General features: G+C 43.1%; 1 protein-coding gene across 2 annotated transcripts in view; it reads right to left on the reverse strand.

Moving 5' to 3' along the window:
* DLG5 (discs large MAGUK scaffold protein 5) overlaps positions 1 to 16,864 on the reverse strand; it is a 158,074-nt gene extending 141,210 nt beyond the window's left edge. For both annotated transcript variants that reach the window (XM_061634894.1, XM_061634893.1), the window contains exon 1: positions 14,894 to 16,864. In XM_061634894.1, the coding sequence (XP_061490878.1) occupies positions 14,894 to 15,275 (382 nt within the window). In that variant the 5' untranslated portion in view covers positions 15,276 to 16,864. The remainder of the gene's footprint in view (positions 1 to 14,893) is intronic.
* Positions 16,865 to 26,048: the final 9,184 nt, after the last annotated feature.

A 26,048-nucleotide genomic window follows, 5' to 3' on the forward strand; every position in this document is an offset into this window, starting at 1 on the left:
AATTAAATTATTAATTTTATTTTGAAGCCGGAGTCGGAACATTTCTACCGACTCCGACTCCACCCAAAATTGCTTCCGATTCCATGACTCCGACTCCACAGCCCTGATCACCACTGTATTATTATCACTGTAAATGACTATTTCCGCCATTGTTCATGCAAGGAAACCCTACAGGATTTAAGCAACGGTGCCAGTGCCACAACTACTGTGATGAGGGAGGTAAAATGTTTGAGGATTACACACAATATACATTGGCTTTCTGATGTAGTAGATTTTTTTCCAAAATTGCTCCGTTTTCTCCAGAACACTGAAGCTCCACTTTTGGAATTGCACCTAGAGGCGGCAAGACAATGCTTCAAGTCTTAATTCTAACATTAAACCAATCTATGGTAAGGAAAACTTAACTGCAGTTTAATGCGATGTCTGAAACTGACAAATCATAGTTACAGCCACTGTTGTGCTTCTGGAGGCCGCAGTAGTTTGGAGAGCTAAGCAGACAGAAAATCAACACACAGAAGCAAGCCTAACCATGGTTAAGTTTGCCTGTATATTTCAGTGATTTAGCCAAGACTTGAATCCTAAACTGTGTTTGGAGCAACAATTATTTGGTGCAGTATCCGAACAGAAGTCAAGTATATGCAGCCTACATCCAGAGGGGGAGTAAGACTGCATGTGCCCACTCCACCTTCTGACCCTGTCTGACATCTACAGATTAGACATACCATTTTACAGACCCTAAACATAGCATCTGACGCAGGGCTGTGGAGTCGGAAGCAATTTTGGGTGGAGTCGGAGTCTGTAAAAATGTACCGACTAACTTCAAAATAAATTTTGATTGACAATTTTTTTAAAATATAAATTCACAATGTCAAAGAAGCTTCCCATGAAGTCAGCTGTATTTGAGCACTTCACCATAACTCAAGATGGAAAATATTTTGTGTGTCAGTGTATGACACAGGACCCAGATGAAGAGAAATGCTGTCATGCCAAGATCAGCACATGTTCAGGCAGCGATATAAATGCTCCTACGAGAGCTTCCAATTTAAAAAGGCATTTACAGCACTTTCCAGGGCTGTGGAGTCGGAGTCGTGGAGTTGGAAGCAATTTTGGGTAGAATCAGAGTTGGACAGTAGACAAATAGAGGAGTCAGAGTCGAAGGTTTGGTGTACCGACTCCACAGCCCTGATCTGATGCACACAGAACTAAACTACATGATCATTAACCCTTAATAATTAGTAAAACAACTGCACTGTTTAGGCCTGTATGGATTAACCCCATGCACAATGTTATGCTCAGTGTACACACATCTGGCAGACCCAGAGGCAGAGCACGCCCTATAAGAACAGCTTCAAGCAAAATAGTATTGTCAATATCTGAAAGGACTCTGGAAAAACACTCCTATATGTGTTTTGTGTGGGTGTTTTTGTCTATGATTTTTGATTATACAAAAATTTACCATAGTTAAAGGTTTCCAGATTTTAACCTGAAACAATACAGCGCATGTTGTCTCATTCAGTACAATGCACTTGCCCTAATTGTGATGGATCAATGGATCCATTAATAGAGAGCAAATGGATGGTTTTCCAGCCACGTCCCATCAAGCATTTTAAGAACGTGAGCAGAGAGAAGTAACAGAAGAAGCAATATAGGGCAAAGGAGAGTTTTGATGATCAGTAAGATGCTTTGCTCCAAATTAAGGAAATATATAGCAACAAAACACCACTCCACATGCTTAACTGTAGGCATTACCCCTCCCAAAGAAAAAAAAACTTATATTTGAATAGCCTTGATTAAATAAGGATGGAGTAATGAGATCTAAAAGCAAGGGTATATTTATTTTATTTTCAAAAGATATCTATTCCCTGCTTTCATCCACAATGCCAAACATGACTTCCAACAAAGTAGCAGCATGTCTGAAGTGTTCCTACGTGCACTACACAGCATACAATTTGGTTTTCTAGAAATCACAACTAATTCTGCCTTACTTTTCTACCCTTCGGTGTGTGGATGAATGAGTTAATTTGGTGCTCTCAATGTCCGTTTTACACAAGCAAAGTAAAAAATATATACAACACTCTAGGCAAAACAGTACTTTCTTCGCAACTCTGTAAAATGTGTGGATAGTGCCACCTGTGAGGGTCCACATGGGGGCAGTTGACCCCCCCACCAATGAGCGATATATTTCCGGATTCCCAACTTTAATTTTTAAAAAAGTTTCTAGCATTTGTAGAACCCTGAGATATGAGCCCAAGTGTACAGACAGTATTTTATGTAAGACAAACTAGTCATCTCTCCCTTTGTGTTTTACTTTGCCCCACCCCACCCCACCCCACCCACCCACCCAGTCTGGAGAACATCCCAAGGTGTCATCTGTAAATTCAGAAGCGGAGGGCCTTCTATAGATGTAACACTTCCAGAAATGTTGGGGTTAAGAGGGGGGAGAACTCCATTCTTTTCCATTACAAGTGTATTTTTAAAGGAAAATGGAAAAATATGCAATATATTTTTAGAAGAACTATTTATTTATTTTATTTATTAATTATATTTCTATATGGCCCAATAGCCGTAGCTCTCTGGGCGGTGCACAACATAAAAACATATATCAACAACTTAAAAACAATATACCAAAAGTAGTAGAACATAATTAAACATATAAACAACTACAACACAAGAACTAAACTTGTTTTATTACTTTCAGAACATAAAATGCATTATGTAAAATGCACAAAAATGGTATTGTTTGGTATAATCTAAAAGTATAACTGCCTTAGTTTTATTCAAACATTAATTACATTGTGTCAGAAACAAGGAAGCAAGTTGCTGAGCTCCAAGATGCACCTAAGCATATTGTAAATTTGTGTCAGTTGAGAAAAGCGGGGGAGGAGATGGAACAAGTGTTCAGACAGAAACCATCAACCCTTAGTAAACAAAATGAAGCTTCTGATTACTTGGACTTCTAAACAGTCTACATCCATACAGCCAGTATTATCCAGAAACAGAAAAAACGATAACCCCCCCCTGCAACATCTGCTTACCAAAGGCAACTGCAGAAGAAATGCACATATTACAAGCAATATTCCTTCTTTCAAACTGCTTTCAAGGCTCTGAAAAATAACAATAGACTAGCACCTGCCTCAAGCCTATTTAAACTTTGTAGTAACAATGAACACCATAGTATATTACTACTACACACAGCAGCCAAATCTGGACATCGTGCTAAACCAGGAGCGGAACTTGCTGCACTCCAGAAATTGTTGGAGTCACAGCTCCCATCAGTCCAAGTCAGCATGGCCAGGGATGATGGGAGTTTTAACCCAGCAGCATCTGGAAGGACAGATTCAAGTCACGATAAACAATGGTTAGCACAGGATGGGGTAATGAACCTAGCCATCTCTTAGGTTAATCATCCCCACTCTTCCTACTGGGGAGGAGAGGTTTGGAAGCTGTCCCTTAACCACAGTTCACAGTGTTATCTGCTGTGATAAACTGTTAACAGTGACTATGGTTGGTTTTTTTAAAAAATGAACTCAAGCCATGCATTATAAAGCTGGCTTGTTTAATAAACCAAAGTTAATGTTAACCACAATTCCCAGTTTGGATGACACAGGAAGCAATGATCAACTAAAAGCCAAGGCTTCTCCTCTCAGCTGTGCAGGAGGAGAGGGAGAATGCAAGCCTAGGCTAGCCTCATTTACATCACACAAAAGTATGGTTTGGTGTGATGCAGCCATTAAATGTCACAGTAACGGAAGACAACTAAAGCCCATACTGAGTTTGAATCACATAAAACCTGTATCATATTATTTAAACAATAATATATCTTCTCTCTCAGCTTTCTTCCTCCAATCTAGAAATGGCATCTGAAAGATAATGGAAACGGACTGCCTTCAAGTCGATCCTGACTTATGGCTACCCTATGAATAGGGCTTTCATGGTAAGCAGTATTCAGAGGGGGTTTACCATTGCCTCCCTATGACGCTAGTCCTCCTCAGCTGGCTAGGGCCTGCCCAGCTTGCCACAGCTGCACAAGCCAGCCACAACTGCCAGCTGGGGGGCAACTGGGCTCCTTGGGACTATGCAGCTTGCCCACGGCTGCACAGGTGGCAAGGCACGTAACCCGAGCCACTCACTGTGGGGGTGATCTTTAGCTGGCCCTTGACACCCAGGAGACACAAACGGGGATTTGAACTCACAGACTCTAGACTCCCAGCCAGGCTCTCCTCCCCACTATACTATACCAGCTGAAAGATAAAGACTCAAATTATTGTGTCTTGATTTTAGTGTGCTTATTTCTAACCACAGATCAATTTCAATGTTGCAGGTGATGAAGAAACCAGGTGAGAAGATTTTAGAGTTGCATATGTTTACAGTATATTAGAATGATAGCTAATCAACATGAGATTGTCATATAGTTATTAGAAAACATTTTGAAGGTGTAAAGAGCAGATAAAATATTTTAAAACCTTGCCTTTAAAAGTATTTCACTTATCATTGCAAGATAAAATATTTCATACAAGTTTTTAAATTTTGCTGGTATTTCCAATTCTTTCCATGGGGGGGGGGCAGATGAACCCAATTCTTATGGGTCTTCATATTTTTATGGCCTTCACAGCACTTGGGCAGAAGAGTGGAATATTCTCCTCCGTGGCTTATAGTCCCCATCTCCAAGCCCCAAAATTCACAAATCACAATCACAAATACAGCAAGAATATATGAAAATAGAGCAGATTTAGACAAAACACACATCATCTCCATAATTTATTCCAAGTCAAGTGACGTTTATTTATATATACCTTTCTTGCAATTACAGCACTCAAAGTGAGTTCACAACAGATATGAACAGAATATTGTATAACAATCAAGTTTATTACAAACGTGAATAATCAAAACTAATCAAATCACAGAATAATGTGAATAATCAATTCATTATACTAAAACAACCAACAACGCTATAATGGCAGAATTAAATAGCAATTCAGTTTATCATCAGCAGAATACAACAGCAACAAAATACAGATAAATTAAAACAAGTGGGATCTGCAACAAAATGTTCCTGTGTGATGCTCCTGTTTAGGGTTCAAGCCAGCCAGCCATGCCTTTTTCATTTCCCTGCCCTGGTTCGCCATTTCTGCTCATCAGTCAGAATGGCCAGACCTCAATGAGCTGTTTGGGGTTTTTTCCTCCCCTTATATTTTACCCCTATAGTTGCTTTGTACTTCTGTTAACCTTGACCCCCCCCCTGCGACTGCTGATACCTTCGCTTTGTGTGTGGATGTTGCCATTATGGCAACATAAAAATCCACACTTGGGAGAATGAATTCACTATTAATATAAGATGCCAATGCAATTAAGTTATTTAAATGCACAGCTAAAACTTCAGCTTCAGAGAGAATATATACCTTCAGAATCAATGGCACCATCACAGGCCCTCACATGGCTCCACAGGATGCCAGCATTTTCATGGCTCATTCACACCAACACTTCCCCAGTTACTGTTCCCAAAAGCCTCACCTCTACCCAAGATATATCAATGACATCTTTATCATCTGGACTTTTTGTTCCTTAGCTAAAACCTAAACACTCTCAGAGCACCAACAGCAAGAGTTGTGTTAAAATGTCGGGGGGGGGGAATTCATTAATAAGTTCAGAATCAGTCAATAGTGTGTGGTCTTAGAAGTGGTTCCTCCAATAGAATAATCTACAAATACCCTAGATGGAATCCCTTACTGTGCTTATTTGGAATCTCCCAAGCATGATGCACTAATGGAGAGAACCCTGCAAAATTAGTTGTTCTGACCCTGCCTAAGAGATTCCTCTTCAGAAGCCTCAGCCAAGCAAGGAAGAAGCCTTTTCAGAAGGGAATTCTTTAGGAAGGGGGCAGACGGATTAACACCAGAAAACCAGAAGTGAGTGGCATATGCAATCATCTTCACGTTTATTTAAACTAGCAGAACCACACTAGTGTATTTCAAATAATAATGATGATTGGTCATCTAGACAGAAGAATGCTTAAACATATATTTATTTATTTTTATTTATTTTATTTAATTTATATACCGCCCAAAGCCAAAAAGGCTCTCTGGGCGGTGTACATAGAGGATAAACAAGAAAATATATGAATAGAACAAATATAAGAAAATCAAAAAGCAAAACAAACAAAGCCCCTATCTCCACATTTCAAATTTGCATCAGTCTTTGAAGGACATGCTAAGATTCAAAACACAGATTTAAGTTTTATCCTTCAGATGTTAATTTTTTATTAGGCAGTGCTGTAATAACCACAATGCATCAGAGCTATGACTCAGAAAAACAAATTATCAAGATGTGAGTGTGTGTATCTTGAGCAAAAGTTTTGCTTTGTCATCCAAAACACATTTCCTTTTGGTATTTACAGCCAACCTACAAGACTGCCAGACACAATGCCCTAAATTTAGTAACTTCACTATTATTTTTAACTCCGCCAAAGCAATTAATTAAATATGCATTCCTATGCCCACTACTGGAAAGCTCCATTGAGCAAAATGGAACTTGCAACCTAATCCTATGTAATTATTTGGAAAGATGCATTCCTGTTGACGGCATTAAAAAAAAAATCATGACAACTGAGATGCATCATCCATAACCCCAGACTTATTAGGAACGTCTGGCACAGATTTAAGTCATAATAGTTGCTGGGCTACAAAACTAACTGCATTTGCTTACATTCATCCTTTATTACCTTTACTTCTTCCCCTCTGTTAGAGCAGGGACCTGACGTTTTGAGGCAGCTAAAGCTGGTTTCCAGATCCTAATTTGCAGTTCTGTATTTGACTTAAAGGTGCACGGTAAGTAACAGTGATTTGAAGAGCAATACAGGCAGAAATATGCCTTGGGGCAGGGTAGTGCACAAACATTGGTTGGGCTTACCAGCCAGCCATTATTTCTGGTCGTCTCTGGCAGGTGCGGAGTCCCAGGAGGAAACTGGGCCATTGCTTAATTACAACGGGATTTGGAAAAAGGTAAGTAACAGCAACAAGCAGACCAAGAGACTCTAGCAGTTTCTTACCGCCTCTTCAATTTTATAAGAGAACTCCAAGGAGGAGGGGTTCCGCTGCTGTACCTCTCAGTGGCCAGGAACACTTGCCCTTACTGAGCAAGCAAGTGGATTTCTGGAGGATTGACCTGAGGCATCATATGCCACCAGTGCCCTACAGCAAGCCTTAGCAGTGCTACACAACAAATAAATGCAACATATATTGTAAATGTATTAACTTGTGCTAGAAAAACACAACTTCGTGCAAACTTTCTAAAGCCCTTTCCTACTGCAGGGGCAATTACGAGTGGCTCTGAGGCTGGCAGAAGAACCAAGCCTCTCTCTCAAAAAGCACCGCCATTCTCACTTTGAACAAAGCCCCAAAGAAACTCAGAGGCAGAAAGAAAGAATTCTCAGTGTGCCCATCCCACCTCTTCCAAGTCAAGGTGCCTTCCAAAATCCAGGAGCTGGCACTGAAAACCAGCCATTCAATGCAGACACTAGTGCATGCATGTTTTCCCCATGTATCACCGCGATACTATCTGAATAGTCATGATAATTTTAAACAAATAGACACCCCAATTTCTATCATATTTTCCTTTCCACCTCTTACAAGCATAATGAAGACTGAGCAAGACAACTCAGGCAGCAGTAGTATTTGTGCAGCTAAATCCTATGCATCTTTACTTAGAAGTCCCACTGATATCAATGGGACTTGGTCTTAAGTAAAATAAAAATGCAGCCTTGGTCTTATGGACAAGAGGTACAAGGAATCCAGCACCAACACTTTAACAATAAATTTTAGGTACAATAATACTTCAACTAGTAGTTCAGTTCTCTGATCGCACAACATTAAGACATTAAAAATATTAACACAGATTACTCACAAAGGAGAGCAGAAGCCTGAACACTTTGGTTCCTGCCCACATATGTGAGGCACAGTAAACTGTTTATCACTTTAAACTTCAGCAAGCACGTTCAAACAGATGATTGGCTGTCACCAAACAAGCCTGTAATTTAATTGTGTTTGTCCTAAATTCCTTCATTAACTATACGCTAAATAAGGAAAAACTTGTTGAGGAAAAGTGCCTTTGACTAAGCCAAATGGAAACAAATGCAATACAGTCCAAATATATGTATTTTCTTTATCCTAGACACACATAGAAATGCCTTCCCTGGACTTAATATCTAACACACACAGGAGTTGCAGTGGCACAGTACAGAACTGACCCTCCACAACAACAAAGTGAAGAGTTGTCCACAAAGTGAGGAACTTCTGTAGGCCTAAACTCCAATCTTGCACAAGAATACACTTCCAAGGAACCCTGAGAGCTAAAATCTGTGAGGTGGATATTTTCACAATTCCCAGAGTTTGGGGAAAAGCTGTGTCAGTTAAATATGAAATATTTACAAAAACATTTTCATCTCAGAATTCACCAATGCTAACTAATATATCGTTTTGTATTACAGCTTCCAGAGAGGTAGCCATATAGGTTTGTGGCATAAAGCCCACTTCATGAGAGTGTGTGTCTATGCGCACATGAGGGAAAGATTGTAATAAACTGAGGATAGCTCTTCATGCAGCTGATGAAGAGGGTCTAACCATAATAAATCTGTTTGCTTGAATGATAATATTCACAATCCTCATACAGGTAGATCAGGATGGCAAAGATACACAACCTATATAGCCCCAAACGTATGGCTTAATCTTTTGGGGAAGGAAACCCAGAAGCACAAAGTGTCTTTCCTACCCATTGTTAGAACTGGAAATTAACTCAGAGAGGAGTTATCTCAGATCTGCCCCATAGTGCCTTGGTAAGAGGTAGTGAACCCACATGCTACTTGGAAAATGGACTGCCTTCAAAATCTCGACTTTATGAATAGGGATTTCATGGTAAGCGGTATTCAGAGGGGATTTACCATTGCCTCCCTCTGAGGCTCATCTACCTCAGCTGGCTAGGGCCTGCTCAGCTTGCCACAGCTGCACAAGCCAGCCCCTTCCTTGTCCGCAACTGCCAGCTGGGGGGCAACTGGGCTCCTTGGGATGATTCAGCTTTCCCATGGCTGCACAGGTGGCAAGGCACCTATCCCCTGAGCCACTCGCTGTGGGGGTGATCTTTAGCTGGCCCTTGACACCCAGGAGACCCGAGCAGGGATTTGAACTTGCAGACTCTGGACTCCCAGCCAGGCTCTCCTCCCCACTGTGCTATACCAGCTGCTACATGCTACTTAGCCATCACTAAAAGCACCTCAGGATGGTTTAAGGCCACCAAATTCACATGAAAGTGCCATCTGTGTGAATGGCTGGTTACACTGGAGGATGAATAGGCAGGCCCATGAGCCTCCGTGGTATTTGCGTAGTGGAGACCTCATAAATGAACCGGCCCCAGTTTCCCTCAGACACCCACCAACTTGTTCTGAGGAGTGGTCAATGCCCACGCTTCTATCATGCTTCCACTAGTACCTGATATTTGCCTTCCTTTGCTAGGCCTGATGCAGAGCACCCAGATCTAATATAAGTTATGCAAGACATTTCTATTTTAAATAAAGTTAGCAAAACAAGTCATATTTCTATATAAAATATTAGATACAATAAAGCAGGGCCCTTAAAATGTTGGGGGTAGCCAATAAACTATCCTCCAAGCATGCACAATATGGCTTCAAGATTCCTTCTCTATTCAGTGCCCCCAACAAGATAAACCAGATGGTCTTGGGCAAGTTTCAACCTAGCCTATCTCACTGAGCTGTTGTGTTGTTCCAGAACACTTTCCATATTGACTGCTTTTCACAGAACCCTGAACATTGGAGAGAGCTTTGGGACTTCCTTTGGAATGCATACTCAGTTCATTGCCCATCATGAATGGAGAGTATGCCCGAAGGAACTGGGTGCAAATTCATCTGAAGACCAAACTAGATACAACAGTGGCACACACTTATTTGAACACAAGTCTGTCCCATTGTAGATGAAATGGAGACTAATTTTTAGAGAAAGAGGGCTGCAGGTGTGATGCCCTCCCCGGGCTTACATCCTCACAGACTGTCTCTTCAGGCCCTTCTCCCCTCTTGGACAATCTAAGGTACTGGAAATTAGTTTGATTGGGAGAAAAGCCTGAAGGGGAGGGTAAAAGCCTACATTCCCAATCTACACCAGGCAATAGGCAGTGCATCGACACTAGCCTGTTAAAGAAACTATGCCTTTCTCCGAGACAATCTGCAGAGAAACATTTTGGCAAAGGTACCTACCTTGCAAAGCGTTCTTGCATGGGGGATCTGGACAATGCACATTCATAGACCTTCTCTTCACTCTAACCAACTCATGATTACCACCAAACATCTCTTAGCTCCTCTCACTTCCCAAGCGGAAACAATCAGAGCCTACAGGAAAGGTGGGTTGCCAATCTGACCATACAGCGAGTAAACTCCCGCCACATTTTGTCAGACCATTCCAGTTCAGTCAGCCTCTAACAGAAACAAACTTCGATGCTACAATTAGCCTCAAAGATTTTAATTGCTCATCAACTGGTTACAGTAGAGCACAAAAATTTGCAAATCAGTTTTCCAGTTGCCAATATAGTCACTCTGTTCTGTGCATGGTAATAATTAAAGGCATTAATTAAATAAATATACAACTTTTTCAGAAATGTAGTATCAGGCAAAAATATCAGCTTCAGCATTCCTAACTCCTCAGCAACTAGAGGCAGCGTTTTGTTCTGGAGGAGAAAAAAAGCAAGCCTCATATACACAGAATTTAGAAGCAAAAAATGCTAGGTAAAAACACAGGAAAAAAGACTAAATGAGACACACACATAGCATAGATAAAGTCTTCCCCAACATGGTGCCCTCCAGATGTTTTGGCCTACAACTCCCACCAGCCCCAGCCAGCACGACTGATGGTCAAAGATGATGGAAGCTGTAGTCTAGCATCTGGAAGGCACCATGTTGGGGAACGCTGGCTTACTCCCATCATTCTCATACTGTGTGTTCTGAAAGAATTGCTAGTATGATGTAAGAAGAGCCCAACTACAGAGGAGACTGCTTAGGGCCGCCTTTCCCAACCGGTGTGCCTCCAGATGTTGTTGGACCACAACTCCCATCATGGCTGAGGCTGATGGGAGTTGTGGTCCAACAACATCTGGAGGCACACCAGTTGGGAAAGGCTGGCTTAGGGTGTCCCTGCTCTGGCCTGGCCTCCTTTTAGTCATCCTTCTTCAAAAATTCCCTGCCCACAGAGGGAAGTGACATTATCTCACTCACTTAAAAAACAGCCTTACTTTGGGCTCAACAGCAAAGCATGGGTCCAATTATAATAGAAAAAAAAGAAAACTACACTTAGGCAATGAAATTTGGAGAAGTGTAACTTAGTCCCTATTGACTCCTGAGACATAAGAGGAGCCCGGCTGGATCAGACCACAGGCCTATCTAGCCAGTCAACAGAATGGCTCTGGAGATCACAAAAGCAGAGCATGAAGGCAAGTGCTCCTCAGCAACTGTTATTTAGTGGTATACTACCCCTGAACCTAGAGGTTGCATGGGGCCATCATGACTATTAGAAGACTTTTCCTCTCTAAATTTGTCTAATCCTCTTTTAAAGTCCGAAGAACGTAAGCTGAGCCCTGCAGGATCAGGCCATCTAGTCCAACATCCTGTTCTCATAGTGGCCAACCAGACATCTATGGGAGGGCTGCAAGCAGGACCTAAGTACAACAGCACTCTCCCTTCCTGAGGTTTCTAGCAACCAGTATTCAGAAGCATACTGCCTTTGACAGTAAGAGGAAGAACACAGTTGTCAGTGTTAGTAGCCACTGATAGCCTTATCATCCAAGAATTTGTAATCCAAGTTGGTGGTCATCTCTGCCTCTTGTGGGAATGAACTCCATAGCTGTGTGAAGAAGTACTTTCTTTAATCTTTCCTGAATCTTCCAGCATTCAGCTTCATTGAATGTCCAGAGTTCTACGGTTATAAGAGACAGCGAAAAACTTTTCTCTGTCCACTTTCTCCACACCATACCATCTAAGCTGAGGGTCATCAACACATGTTGTAAATTACATAAAATCAATTATGCATGTTGTAAAGAAATACTTTCTCTTGTCTACCCTAAATCTCTTGCTAATCAGTTTTATCAGACAATCCCCAAGATCTAGTATTATGAGAGCGAGAAAAACTGCTATCCACTTTCTATCCATCATCTGCATCTATCACCTTGTTTTTAACAAATGTCACTTCTGCAGTTATTTATCAAAAAGTATTTATATCCTGCCTTTCCAAAGCCAAAAAATAAATACTCAAGGTCGTTTACACAGTAATAAAATCAATAAGCAAAAAGAGGTAAAAACACATCAATTAATGCAACAACAAAAAATAAAACTTTTATATACTCTCCCTTTCCAAAAAAATCTGTAGATTAACAAGGAGCCAACAACTAAGAACATCCTTTTTCCCAGGCTATGGTTGGAAGGCACATGACGTCAGCACCCTGCTGAAGCTAAGCAGGGTCAGGTCTGGTCAGTGCCTGGATGGGAGACCACCTGGGAACCATATGTAAACCACCTTGGGTTTCTATGATGAAAAGAAAGGCAGGGTAGAAATGTAATAAATAAATAAATCTTTTAAGATAATACTTTTTCAACAAGCACTAACTCAGAATACTGACCTGAGCAGGGTGCTTCATATCCTGGGTGCCACAAAAGAAAAAGACCATCTCACCCAACAGTACCTGAGGTGGCAACATGCACAGACAGGTCTTGCCACATGACTTCAGCAGGTGGGCGGTGCTGGTGGTGGGAAGAAGCACTAGTCTTTTGGATATTATGGCCTCAAGCCTTTTAGTGCTTAAAATGCGATAACCAGCACTATGAATTGAGCCAAGGAATGACCCAGTAGCCAGCTCACATGGTACAGCAATGGAGTAACAGACTCCAAAGATTTGGAACTAGTCAGCACGCTTCTAGCAGCAACAACAAATCTCTCATTTCAGAACATTACACTTCCCTAGGACACCACAAGAAAAACACCTCTGTAAAGCAGTGTTCTATGAAGCCTGCTTGCGTAAGTAGCACAGTGGCTATGAACTGTGAATCTCTGCCATGAACTCGCTAGGTAGCCTTAAGCAAGCCACCTTCTCTGGGCCATAGAACCATTGTCAGTATAGGGATAATAATACTGTCCAACCCTTAAAGTGTTGCTGTAAAGATCCTGAGATAATGCACTGTGAAAGGCTATCAAAGACTCAGAAGCACTATTTAAATGCTATTAGTACTACCTGAGGGGGAAAAAGGCCATTACAAAAGCATGGGGGGAGGGTGTATATGTTCTAGGACAGGGGTGACCAGACAGGCTTGTGGGATCTGCTTAAAAAAAAATAAAATCCAGAGGCCCGCCAAGCCAAGCCAGGTGCAGAATAGCAGGGAGATACACACTCAGAATAAAAGTACAGGGCACCTCTCAGCACATGCTTAGCCCAGGAATTTGTTTTCAGACCCTGAATTGAGTTCATAGCCCTTCCATAAGAAAATCCACACCTGGCTTTCCCCCAAAGTTTATTTATTTTTGTAGCCTAATTTAGAGAATTTTTGTTGTTGCTGCAACTGTTAAACAAGTCAGTGGGAGTCAAACTCTTGCCAATCGACCACACACTGGCCACAGATCTACCAGCAGATCCTAATCAATCTGCCTACCACCACTGTAGGGATCCTTTGGATCTGGGTCCAGAGACACATAGCATTCTTTTAGCAGCAGGGGTTCGCATGTGTTGGTTTTACCATTTGTGATTTGCACAAATCCCTTTTGCCCGGTTCTGTGGCATGTGCAGAGAGCTCGGGGAAGGGAGCAACACAGCTGCCCTTGTGCTAGATTTCTGTGGAAGGTGCAGGCTGCAGAGCCCAATGGGAGAAGAGACCACCCATCTTCCCTCTCTCAAGCTCTCTACATATTTCCCGTCTAAACATTACGCTGGGGTTTCACAGGAAGCACCAGCAGCACCTCGCTTTTATAAATCTATCATCTACACAGCCACCAATATATTTCAAAAACTTGATACAAGCATGCTGAAAACTGAATTTCTATCTGTCACACAAGCACACCAAACAGCAGCAGAGGGACTAACAACTAATTAAGTAGCATGTGCGAAGTCTGCTTATACCAGCATTTGCCAACCTGATGATCTCCAACCTGTGCTGCCTGGGACTGATGGCACTGCTCTGGGTTGGGGTATGAGCATTTGAATGCACAAGCTTTCACACAGAAAAAGCTCACTTGGAATATTTCCATTAGAAGTGGACCCAAGGAAACAGCACTCCTAAGGAGGAGACGGAAAAGGATTGTTCCTGTTCCTGCTACACAACTGAAGAATCTGGGCCCTTTGGGTGGTTAATCTCACTTTCACCGATAAAGGCTTCTACCTTATACAAAACCTCCTACGTTCTTGACACAGAACATTCCTCAATGAAACATACCACCTTATAAAGTTTATATGCAACATCCTTTTCCACTGCATAGAAGTTATTTGTTTACATTCATTAACGATGATAGATTTCAAGAGGAGCGTTCTGCAGCCGGGGTGTTTTCCTCCATTGTTCCTGCATGCATTTTCTCTGGTTTAGTTTCAAACTGTGTATTTACAGTTTGCGTTACTGCTTTAACTGTGTGTGCTTTAATGGCATTGTACACTGCCTGGAGAGGGCCAGTCGATCAGTACTAATACTCACCCTCCTTCTTTCCCAACTGAAAACGGCTACCATGCCTTTCCTCCTGGCTTCCTCAACCTTACCAATGCAAGTGGGCAAATCACTCCCTTGCTTCCTCCAACCCAGGCTACCAACCGATGCTCCCCCACCTCCCAAAAGCGATGCAAAGCCTCCCCCCCCCCCGTCGTCGCCACTCACCAGCCGCCTCGCCTGGCTGCACGCCAGCCACGCCGTTGTTCAGGTACAGAATGGCAAGCAGGTGAGGCTGCGTCTTCTCCAGGGCCACACGGAGGTCTTGGAAATGATCCCGATCTTTGGCCAGGAGCAGCTTGATAAGCAGATCGGCCTTGCAGACGCCAGCAGAGGCTCTCTCCCTTCCTCCGCCTCCATCCCCACCGCCACCTTCTTCTCCTCCGCCTCCTCCCCCCGTAACCATTCCGGCTTCCTGCAGTTCTTGCAAGTCGCGGGGGCTCAAGGTCCCCGCAGCCTCCAGCAGCTCGATCACCTTGTCCACCTCCGTCATGGCCTGGGCCAGGCTCTGATGACACTGGGCCAACAACTCTTTGTGCTTTGGCTCCATGGCAGCCGACAACACTCGAGCCTCCGAAAGTAACTCAACTCCTCGCCTCGGAAGAGGAAGAACAACCGGGGGCGCGCAAGAGGCAGAGTTGCAAAGAGAAGATGCTTTGTGATGGGGTTGCTTCTTTCCTTCTCTCTCCCTCTCCCTACTTCCTTCCTTCCTTCCCGCACAACAGGCCCCGCCCACCCCCTGCAATCAAAGGGAGCTAAACAACTTTTCTTTTTCTTCCTCGCTCTCCTTCCTCCCTTTCTTCTTCCCTCCAGACAATAGGCGGGGGGTGGGGTGGGGGAGGAGAGAGAGCTCCAACACTTATCTTTCTTTCCCCACCACGAAGCCAGGGAAAAGAGCGTCTACATTTCCCTTTCTCTCTGATCAACGCTCCAGGATAGAAGAATGTCAGAGAAAAGGGAAAAAGGGGTGGTGGTGGAGAGGCTTCCTTCCACACACTCAGGGCAAAGTTATGCAAAAGGAAAAACAACTGTTGCTCTTTTGCTGCTTCCTCCAAACGCCCCCCCCCCAAATCCCCAAACTCCAAATCAAACAGGTAGCTCTTAAAAAATACCTTTCCTACAGCGGGTCATCTTGCATTGAGGAGCGGGGGATGGCTTGGTTCCTTCGTTTCCTAACAATTCGGCACCCCCCTCCTACTCACTCACCCCCCCACGAAAAAGAAAATTCCTTCTATTATTTTTATCCCCCTCCCTCCTTCTGGCTTCTTCCTGGCAAAATCTAGGAGTTACAGAGGCTGCACCCGGTTGCAAGCTCCGAATTGGCTCCGGTTTTGGCGAAGGACTCGCTTCATTTCCACCTTATAAAGGAAAGCTCAAACCAACTTCTCTTCCACTCCGGGGGGGGTGTTGGGGGGGCGTCTATACAAAAGAAGGGGGCTGAAGGGAGAGAGGCTTCAGTTCCTCCAAGAGCCTCCTTTCAGGAGCCCCTGCAGCCACACGCAGCCATATTTGCTGCACTGGGCTTCTGCTGCTCCTGCAGTTTTTCCTGGGTGCAGGAAATGCATTTCCCTGCGTGCCTGTGGCCGACTTCCTTTACCTCCAGGGAGAAGAAATCAGGCGCCCACCCAGCCTTGCGTGCCTGCCTGCCTCCCTCCCAGCACTGAAGAAGCGGAGCAAAGAAAGACAAAGTGAGGCAGAAAAGGGGTGCAGAAGCAGTCGGCAACAAGCCCCTAGCAGGAGGACGCGGTGATGGTGATGGCCACTGGTGCTGCTGACGCCGCCGTTGTTTGCTCCATGCTGTGGATCCCTGCTGCTGCGGCTCTTCTTGGCTAAGTTTCGCCGCCTTTGCTTGCAGCCGCAGCTTCCTCCGCCATAGCTGGTCCTGGCCGTCAATCAACAGAGCCTTTGCTTTGGCAAATGCGTAAGGCGAGGCAAACGGGAGGTGGAGCTCCCTCTTTCTCCAAGCCGCGCCCTGTCTCTGTTCAAGAGTTGCAGAGGGGTGGGGGTAGGGAGGAACAACCCGTCCCACTCTTTATTACCCTCCTCCAACGGCACCTTTTAATAGGTACAGGCAGCGCTGCCAAGCACAGCACTTTGGGAGGGAAGTTATCATTTAACGAAGTCGGCTTTGGCCCTTGCTCTCTTCCTGTGTATGCTCTCACACCCAACACCTGTTCTTAACTTGGTGGCCCATTCTTAACTGTTACCTTGCAGTGAAGCGCCTTGTTGTTAGTGCCAAGCAAGGCCGAGTCAGTAATAATAATATACTTAGCATGTATATAGCGCTTTCAAGTGTTCAAAGGACTGCTCATATATATTATCTTGTTAATCCTGGTAACAACTCTGTTATGATCAGGTTAGTATTTATCATCATCATCTTGCAGTTGAACAGGGGCGGCTGAATGGTTAAAGACCACCTGGTGCAGAGATGCACAGACGTCAGGCTTCTTGCGTCTCCTTTAGTCTTTACTTGAACCCCAAGATCTACCAACCCAAGTCAGGTATAAACGACATACCCACAGAATTAAAGGGCAGTCTGCTTCTCCAAGCACATGCTGAGCCTAAGAATTTTCTGTCACGTCTAGAACTGATTTAAGCTTACAGTTCTTTAACATAAAATCCACTCCTAGTTTGCTTTCTTCATTACAGCTTTCTAATTTAAGGGCGGGGGGGAATGTCATGCTGTTGTTGCCATTGTTGAACATTTGGAAGTCAGAAACTCTTGCTGATCTGCTGCCAGTTATCTGCCAGAGATCTGCCAGTAGATCCCAGCTACCTTCTGCTCACTGAATTAATGGCAAAGGTGACATTCAAATCAGGCACTTCTATTCTGTAGCTAGGCGCCAGCCCATTATACATGCTACAGAGACACTAATTCAAGTTTGCCACCCTGTGGGCACTCAGCAGCCTATCCAAGTTCTCTTACAAGTGTATATAATATATTGTATGTCACATCCAGACATGATAAACCAGATAAGACAATGTACAGATGACTGCCACTAAAAATGGCAGTTCCCTCTCTAGTTCCCTTATGTGCAATGTTTAGTGTAACTGACTTATGTCTTGACAGCATGACACAGTTTTTCTCTGCTGAGAAATATTAAACGTTGTGGTAGGACATACCAGTAGGTTTTAGCAGATGCTGCAACAGAGCAGAGAGGGGGAACTAGGCATACAGATGCTGTTTGCAGTAGCAGCCATATGTATATCATCTTGTTCTGGCCCTTGCGCTTAACCTTTGTAGGTATGCAAATAATATCATGTGAAGAGGCCTGAATCACAAAAGGTATAAACTCCTTCCTCCACTTTTTTTTTAACCATTGCTTATTGGCAATTGAGATAAAATACATATTTTGCAATAAATGAGATGCTGAATCAAGGAAGAGTTCATAAGAACATGGGAGAATGACTTGCAGGATCACTCTAGTCTAGCATTCTGTTTTCAATAGTGGCAAGCCAAAAACACCTAAAAGCTCACAAGCAGGCCATGATGGTCATCCCCTATTATTTGGCCCCAGCAGCTTGGACTCATTCTATCCCTGAATATGAAGGTTTCATTCAGTTGTTATGGCCAAATAATAATTGGTAGAACTAGCCTCCGTGAATTGCCTTAATCCCTTTTTAAAAATAGCATATGAATTGATAGTATGAATAAAAGCTTCCTTGCATGTTAGATGCTGATGCTGATGGATAGATTATGCTGATGCTGATGGATAAATAATAATAAAAATAAATAATAAATGGAACATATGAAATATTTCATTTTTTTCTTTTAGTAATAGAAATCACAAGGCTGCAATCCTATGCTTACTTAAGCTGCAATGGAGCTTACCTCTGAGTAGATATGTATTGGATTGCACTGTTAGTTGGGGATATGATGCACTAAGCCCAATTAGACTCACTGAACAAGTATAGAATCATAATGCAATCCTGCTCATGCATATTAATAAGTAAGTTCTGCTGAGTTCAGCTTTACTCTTTGAGTAAAGATGTTTAGGATGAGGCTTCATCTGTCTGTTACATTTTTTTTCATGTACTTAGGTTTGAATCAACATTTTAGAAATACTTGCCCTAGTTTTATCGGATTCATTTTCAATAAATTCAGGAACATTAGGCCCAGTTGTTATCTACATGGCTTAAGGGTGTTCAATTCTCCATTCAGATTGTAGCAAAAGCCATAGTTTATTTAAGAGTGTAAGAATCTTGCTGAATCACACAAAGGGTATATCTAATTTAGCATCCTGTTTCTGACAGAAGGGGGTCACATGCATCCAGGAAGCCCATCAACACAACATAAAGCCAACAATCCTCTTCAATTGTCCCTTTGCAACTAGCATATTGCCACTGAACATGGAGGTTCCAGTTATATATTATCTATGTCTAATCCAAACCCCTTTTAAAGCAATATAAGCCAATGGCAGTCACCACTTCTTTTGATAATGAACTCCATAAGCTAATGTCACATTGTGTGGAGAAGTACATTCTGTGCCTGGCCTTCCAACCTCACTGGGTAACCACAGTTTCTAGAATTATGAGTAAGGGAGAAAAATAATTTCTAGTACTTTCTCCATGCCATGCATGATTGTATACATTTCTGTTGTGCCCCTCTTGCCCTACAACCCAATTATATTTCCCTCCATTGAAATTAGTGGTGCTTTCCCAAGAAGCATGGATTAAAATGTCTTTAATTTGTTTTCCATTTATTTTTGAAATGATATTAAGAGATCAGCCATTATATTCAATTTTTTAAAACTGTGTTAGGCTTTACGAGATTGGGTAACTAAGGGCAAACCTCTATGATAGCAGAGGTTCCATGCGTCTGCACTAGTCACATAGGAGGGCATTGCTTTCATGGGTCCAATTTTAGCAGCAAATGGTTACCTGAGTGAGGGGCACTGAACCCTCTCCCTATTTGCTATTTACAACCACGCAGTTCCTCTTCCTAATTGTGTTGAAGTCACTTCTAGATTTGGAGCTTCGTTGAAGAGAAAAATGGTCCCAGAGAGAAGCTGCAAAGAGGTAATGGTATCAGAGGGGGCACCTACATACCCCTTTTGCTGTCAAAATCAGCCACCCCCTTTCTGTGTCATTAGAGCAATTTCATGTTTAAATACACAGAACTATCACTGTCACTTTTAGTTTGGCTTTAACTGCATGAAGTATGTTGCCACATGTGTTTCTGCTTTGGGCTGTGTTCTCATCATATTGGGGGCAGGGAGTGTAAAATAGTTCTGACTCCTAGTTGCCCACTATGTGACTAGTGGGGCTGTCTCCTCAATAAAGTGTCCTCTGTTTTGTTCTCCCTCCTTTATCGGTGGGTTCCTGGCTGCAGGCTTATCTTGCAGCAGCAGCGGGAAAGAACGAGCCCCCATTTTAAGTTTCCCACAGGTTCTCAATGTAGCATTACTATTGTGGGAAATTTAAAATGGCAGCTCTCAGAACTACAACAGGTGTCAGCAGCACCTCTGAGCTCCCAGCAGCTGCTCAAGGGTATTGGATACTAATGCTGGGCCTGATGACTTGCTCTGGCTTATTATTAATAGGCTTCCTTGAAGGGCAGACTGGTTTCTCTGTGCTTACCACCTTTGACCACTGCTGAGTGGCAGCATACAGTCAGAAATCCTGCCTGAGACTCCTCAGATCTTAGGTTCAGAACCTGCAGTGGGCTTGAGGCCTGACAAAACGTTTCATGCAAGACAGGGCTTCACATCTTAAGAGACACGGGGTTGCCACAAAACATGACCATCTCGTTGTCAAGTTTTCCCCTCTATAATGTGTATAACAATTTACCTTGCATTGTTTCGTCATTATACTGTGCATTTCCCTGACTGTGCTTCCAGCATCATTAACTGGTGACTAGATGAAGGAATGCCCATTGCGATTATGTCAGGGCCTTGAGATAAGTTGTACTACATGTTATGAAGGCAGGGAGATAACTTGACATGGGGCTGCCATTTTCACTGGCAGCCCCCTTTTTTCTTAAAATTGCTCAGCACTTCAATTTTAAAAGTTAGAAGAAGAGAGAAAGTTCTTATACCTCTTTTGAATGAATTATGGCTATCTGCTGGAAACTCTATGCCATACCTGCTCATATGTAATTCCATTTAATTATCTAACCTATTAATCACATTTGTGAGTGTGATGACCATACTTTCAAAGAAGCATCAGAGTTTATCAGTAATATTTGTTTGCTAACAGCAACATTAGCTTGAAATCATAGCTAAGGCCTATGGTTTTATAATTAGTGCTGAATTGCAAGCAGCAGGCTGTGTCTGTCGAAGCCAATTGAGGATCTTGCTGCTGCATAGATGATCTGGGAGTTTCTTAAGATAAGGCATGCAGTAATCCTCTGCTCAGGACTCTTAAAACTGGCATCATGTTTAAACCTAGCATTACCTCAAAAATGTTCCATATGGCCAAATTTATGTTTAGATGTTCAGGCTACAGTGCTATGGTCTGCAAATAATACTGTGCTACAATGCTGTGGTGTGCTGAAATTGTGTGCATAGTCCATTCAACTAATTTCAAAGATACTAGCTGCATGAAATGTAAGGCCACACAGGAAAGTTTTGATTATATACTGGGCAACATGTTTAAATCAGACCTCAGAATGGTCATAATCTGGGACTGGCGCTATCTAGAAGTAAATCATTGTAAATCATATTGAAATCTGTGGATAGCGAGTGTTCTATATAAATAAGTAGTTGGTGAACCTGTGGGTTTCATACAAGTTTCCCTTTCCCTGGGGTTGCCAGGTTGCCATTTACTTTGCATTCTTCCTTCACCTTTGAATTTAATAAATTTGGAGGCAAGCCATGGCTTCACTCACACATTTGAACTCTAGGTTGTCTTCCGTCCCCTCTCCTACTAAAAAAAGGAGGGTCTCAGGTGTATCACACCTGTATGGAGGATGGACAACAGATAACAGGACTGAGGTAAAGGATGGAAATGGATAGGAAAACCTGCAGCTCCTGGTGCAAGAAGAGATTTCAAAAGCAAAGGGAGAGTCTCTGGGTTGCAAACTAAGAATCCTCCCTTTCCCAGGAACTGGTCCTAGAGTCACTAGCTCCAATTGGTCACAACCTCAGGTAAGCATGTATGGGAACAGTGAAGAAAATCCAAGTACTGTCACTGGGAAGCCCAGGGGGATCTGGATAGGTACCTTATCCAGGGCTCCAAATCTCCTAGCCTCAGGCATGAAAAAGCTGGGCATGGAACCAGAGGTATCTAATATTTGGGCACATGCCTGACCGCTGAATTACATCCGCATCCCACAAGTGACATTTGAATGATTTCTTCCACCACATATTACGCAGTCTCATCCTGTTCCAACTTGCATGAACTGACAGACTGACTGAAGTATGACTGGAAGGAGTTCCCTTTTTTAGCTCTTCTTGTGGAAAATAATTTTGTCAAACTGAAGGAGTTTCAAGGTTGTTTTTGAAATCATGATGCACAGACAGAAGCAGATGATGAGACCCTGTCTGCTGCATGTGCAGATCTATCAAACGCACACCACTTCCCCCGAGTCACATTACACACTGTCCCCTTTTTGTTCTTCACATCATCCAGATTAAGGGAGGGCAGAATGTAGATTGGGATCTCTTGGTAAATCATTGGGTGATATGCAGTAGATCAGCAAGGATTTCTTACCCCCAGTTGTTTAACAATACCAGTAACAAAACAACTGTTCCCACCCAAATTAGGATAGCGACATGAGGAAAGCTAATTAGGAGTGGGCTTTTGATGAAAGGACTGTGCACAGTTCAGTTATAGATCTAAAAACAATTTCCTGGGCTCCACGTCTTCAGAGGTGGCCTGTTTAGTTTTAACTGTTTCACTTTTGTACCTGGCTCCAGCTGGTAGATCTTGGGGTTCTAGTGAAAAACAAAAGAAGATTCAACAAGTCCGTCCACCTCTGACCTAGATTACCTGCCAGCTCCTGCCCCACCTTTTTCCTCTTGCTTTCCATTCCACAGCCTCAGGTTCACTTAGAGCCAGAACCCAATGACAGTAGTGACCAGGAAGAGGCTGCCAAAAACTGTATCCTTGTGATGAGCTCTCCATCCTTCACCTGTAACACTGAGAATATAGGATATTATTAGCAATTGGCAGCTTAGCAGTTCAAGGTGATCTGCCAGCATAGTTCCAAGGCTATGGTCAAGAGGACAGGTGGTCACCCGGACCAAACCAAGCACTTTGTCCACATCCCTGAGCCCTACTAACAGAAACTCATCAAACACAACAAGACTAGACAGTGTTCTGGACACCTCTTGAGATTCATCTGCTCTAACAGTGGAGTCAAGGTCCTGGCAGATGCAAGCAATTTTATCCTCAACATATTATGCAAAGTCACAATGAATAACCATTGGTTCCACCTCCTTCAGGGCAGACTGTAAAAGGCCCCTCACTACCCGGAAAAGCTTTGCTGGACAACACAGTGAGGATGCAACACAAGTAGCCAAGTATGTCTTCTTTACTGCCTTCATTGTCACTGAGTAGGCATGATAATGAGCAGGTACTAGGGTTCAGTTGAATTCGTTCAGAGTTTTTCTCCACTTGCATTCAAGCCATCTCCCAGCTTGTTTCATTGCCCTAAACTCTGGTGCATACCAAGGATCCAAATGGTCTCTACAAAGCAGGAGAGGACGCTAGGTGATCACACTGTAGGCATAATATATCTCAACTTCAGCAAAGCTTTTGACAAAGTGCCACATGATATTCTGTTCAGCAAGCTAGCTGAATGAGGGCTGGATGGAACAACTGTCAGGTGGATCCACAGTTGGCTACAGAATCCTACTCAAAGAGTGCTTGTCAATGTTTCCTTCTCAAATAAGGGGGAGGGAATGAATGGGGTACTGTAGAACTTGGTCCTGGGCCCATTGCTGTTCAACATTTTTATTAATTACTTGGATGAGGAAGTGCAGCGAATGCAATGTTCTACACCTAGGAAAAATAAACCAAATGCATAGTTATAAGATGGGGAATACTTGGCTCAGCAATATTACATGTGAGAAGGATCTTGGGATTGTTGTTGATAACAAGATGAATATGAGCCAACAGCATGATGTGGCTGCAAAAAAAGCAAAGCAAGTTCCCAAATCACATGAAGTATTAGTTCCCCTCAATTCAGCAATGGTTAGGCGTCATGTTGAGTATTGCATCCAGTTCTGGACACCACACTTTAAGAAGGATGCAGACAAAATGGAACCGGTTTACAGGAGGGCAACGAGGATGATCAGGGGACTGGAAACAAAATCCTGTGAGCAGAGACTGAAGGAACTGGGCATATTTAGCCTTGAGAAGAGAAGCCTGAGGGGAGATACGATAGCACTCTTCAAGTATTTGAAAGGTTTCCACACAGAGGAGGTCCAGGATCTCTTCTTGATCATCCCAGAGTGCAGGACACCAAATAATGGGCTCAAGTTGCAGGAAGCCAGATTTTGACTGAACATCAGGTAAAACTTCCTAAGTGTTAAAGCGGTACAACAATGGAACTAATTACCTAGGGAGGTGGTGGGCTCTCCAACACTGGAGGCATTCAAGAGGCAGCTGGACAGCCACCTGTTGGTGGATTAATTTGGATTCCTGCATCGAGCAGGGGGTTGGACTCGATGGCCTTATAGGCCCCTTCCAACTCTACAATTCTATGATGCTATGTCAATAGCCCAGGCCAGTCACATACAGTAATACCTCAGTTAACAAAGTACATGTGTTCCTGGACATTACTTCTTTAACAAAAAGTTTGTTTCCAGAGGTAGGAATAAAATAGAAAGAATAGGGATAGGTTCCTACACCACAAAAAATAAGTTCAACATATTTCAGCAAACTTTTTATTCAAAACTAACAATACGCATGTCTGAAATGAAACAACCAGGTCAGGTAAGCCTTGCATATAGCCCACTTGAAGGCTTCTTCCAAGATGCATCCAGGGATGCCTGCCTTGCCTTTTTTCTTTTATCATGGAGCATCTTGCTATGGCAATCTCATGTTTTGAGTGCAGTTTTCCTCTCTGTACACTCAGGTAGGCAGGCAAGGGGCGGCAGCTGCCACCACCACCACCACCCTGTGCTTGGTCTCTCTCTCTCTGCCATCTTCCCCTAAACTCGACCAGACATGTCTGCAGTAAACAGTGCTTCCAGGGCACCCAAAGCATTGTTGACTGCAGAGGGGACTGTGCCACCTGCCAAGGAGCACCATTCCAGCCACATGAGAGAGAGCTGCCTGCAGCAGCCACAATTCAGTAGAGAAGGAGCCACATTCAGACTATGTCAGCGTGTGCACCCCCCCCACACCCCCAGCACCCAATAAAGACTTTGTTAAAAGGAACTTCTTTCCTGGAGAATTCGTTAACTGAGCTATTACTTTATTCCACAAATTAGCCAGGATTTCAACAGGAGCACCAGTCATATTAGCCAGAAAATCCCCCAGAGCAGTCTGGAAGCTAATTGGATTAAACAGCCTCCCTGGGTGGACCATCCTAATGCGTCCCTACCTCTGCAGAGGGGAAAAGGTGCTGAAAGTCTAACTCTCAGCAGGAGTGTATGGCTGTAAGATTTGAATCAACATTGTCTTGGATCACAGCTCATTCTTTTAGCCACAATGTGAGACCAACACATTTGTCCTTTTTGTTGTCTGCAAAGGACTGCAGAGATAAGATGCTAAATGAAGAGCAGTCTGGATGAATATTCAAAATCACTAAATTATACAGCCATGTTAAATTGAAAATACCCTCATGCCATTCTGATGCTTCCCATAAGCTCATTTCAAAACAAAACCTTACAAAACCTATAGTCCTGAACTCAGAAAGGCTTGCTTAACAAACCTCTTAATTTTCATGGTGATACACAAAACAGTCAGAGAGAATAGACAGTTCAAAGTCTAAAAAGAGAGGGAAAAACTAGAGCCCTTTTGGATTTTTTCTCTGAGTTCTCATAATCTGTTGAAATTCATTAAAAATCAGCTATGTTCACAGAATATCTGTGATCCTATTATTGACCTTGCCCCATACTCTGACCTTCATCTTCTGCAGTTTAAAAGTGAAAAAAAAATGCCTGGCTGATTTTTAATTAATTTAAGAAATTTTGCATTGAACTGAATGATAGTGTCGGACATGCTCAATAAGAACCAACTGTCAGTGTTCTAAAAGCCAGACTCACAGCTGCTGGGCTTGGCTAATCGGGGCCACACCCACAGCAGCCTTTGATTCACTTGAGACAGTCATGGCTTCCTCCAGAGAATCCTGGGAAGTGTAGTTTGTGAGGGGTGCTGAGAAGAGATGCTTATTCCAGTGACAGAGCTCCAGTGGCCAGACTGGTTTAAC

Source organism: Rhineura floridana, chromosome 7 (genome assembly GCF_030035675.1).
Source record: "Rhineura floridana isolate rRhiFlo1 chromosome 7, rRhiFlo1.hap2, whole genome shotgun sequence".
NCBI classification, from domain to species: Eukaryota; Metazoa; Chordata; class Lepidosauria; order Squamata; family Rhineuridae; genus Rhineura; species Rhineura floridana.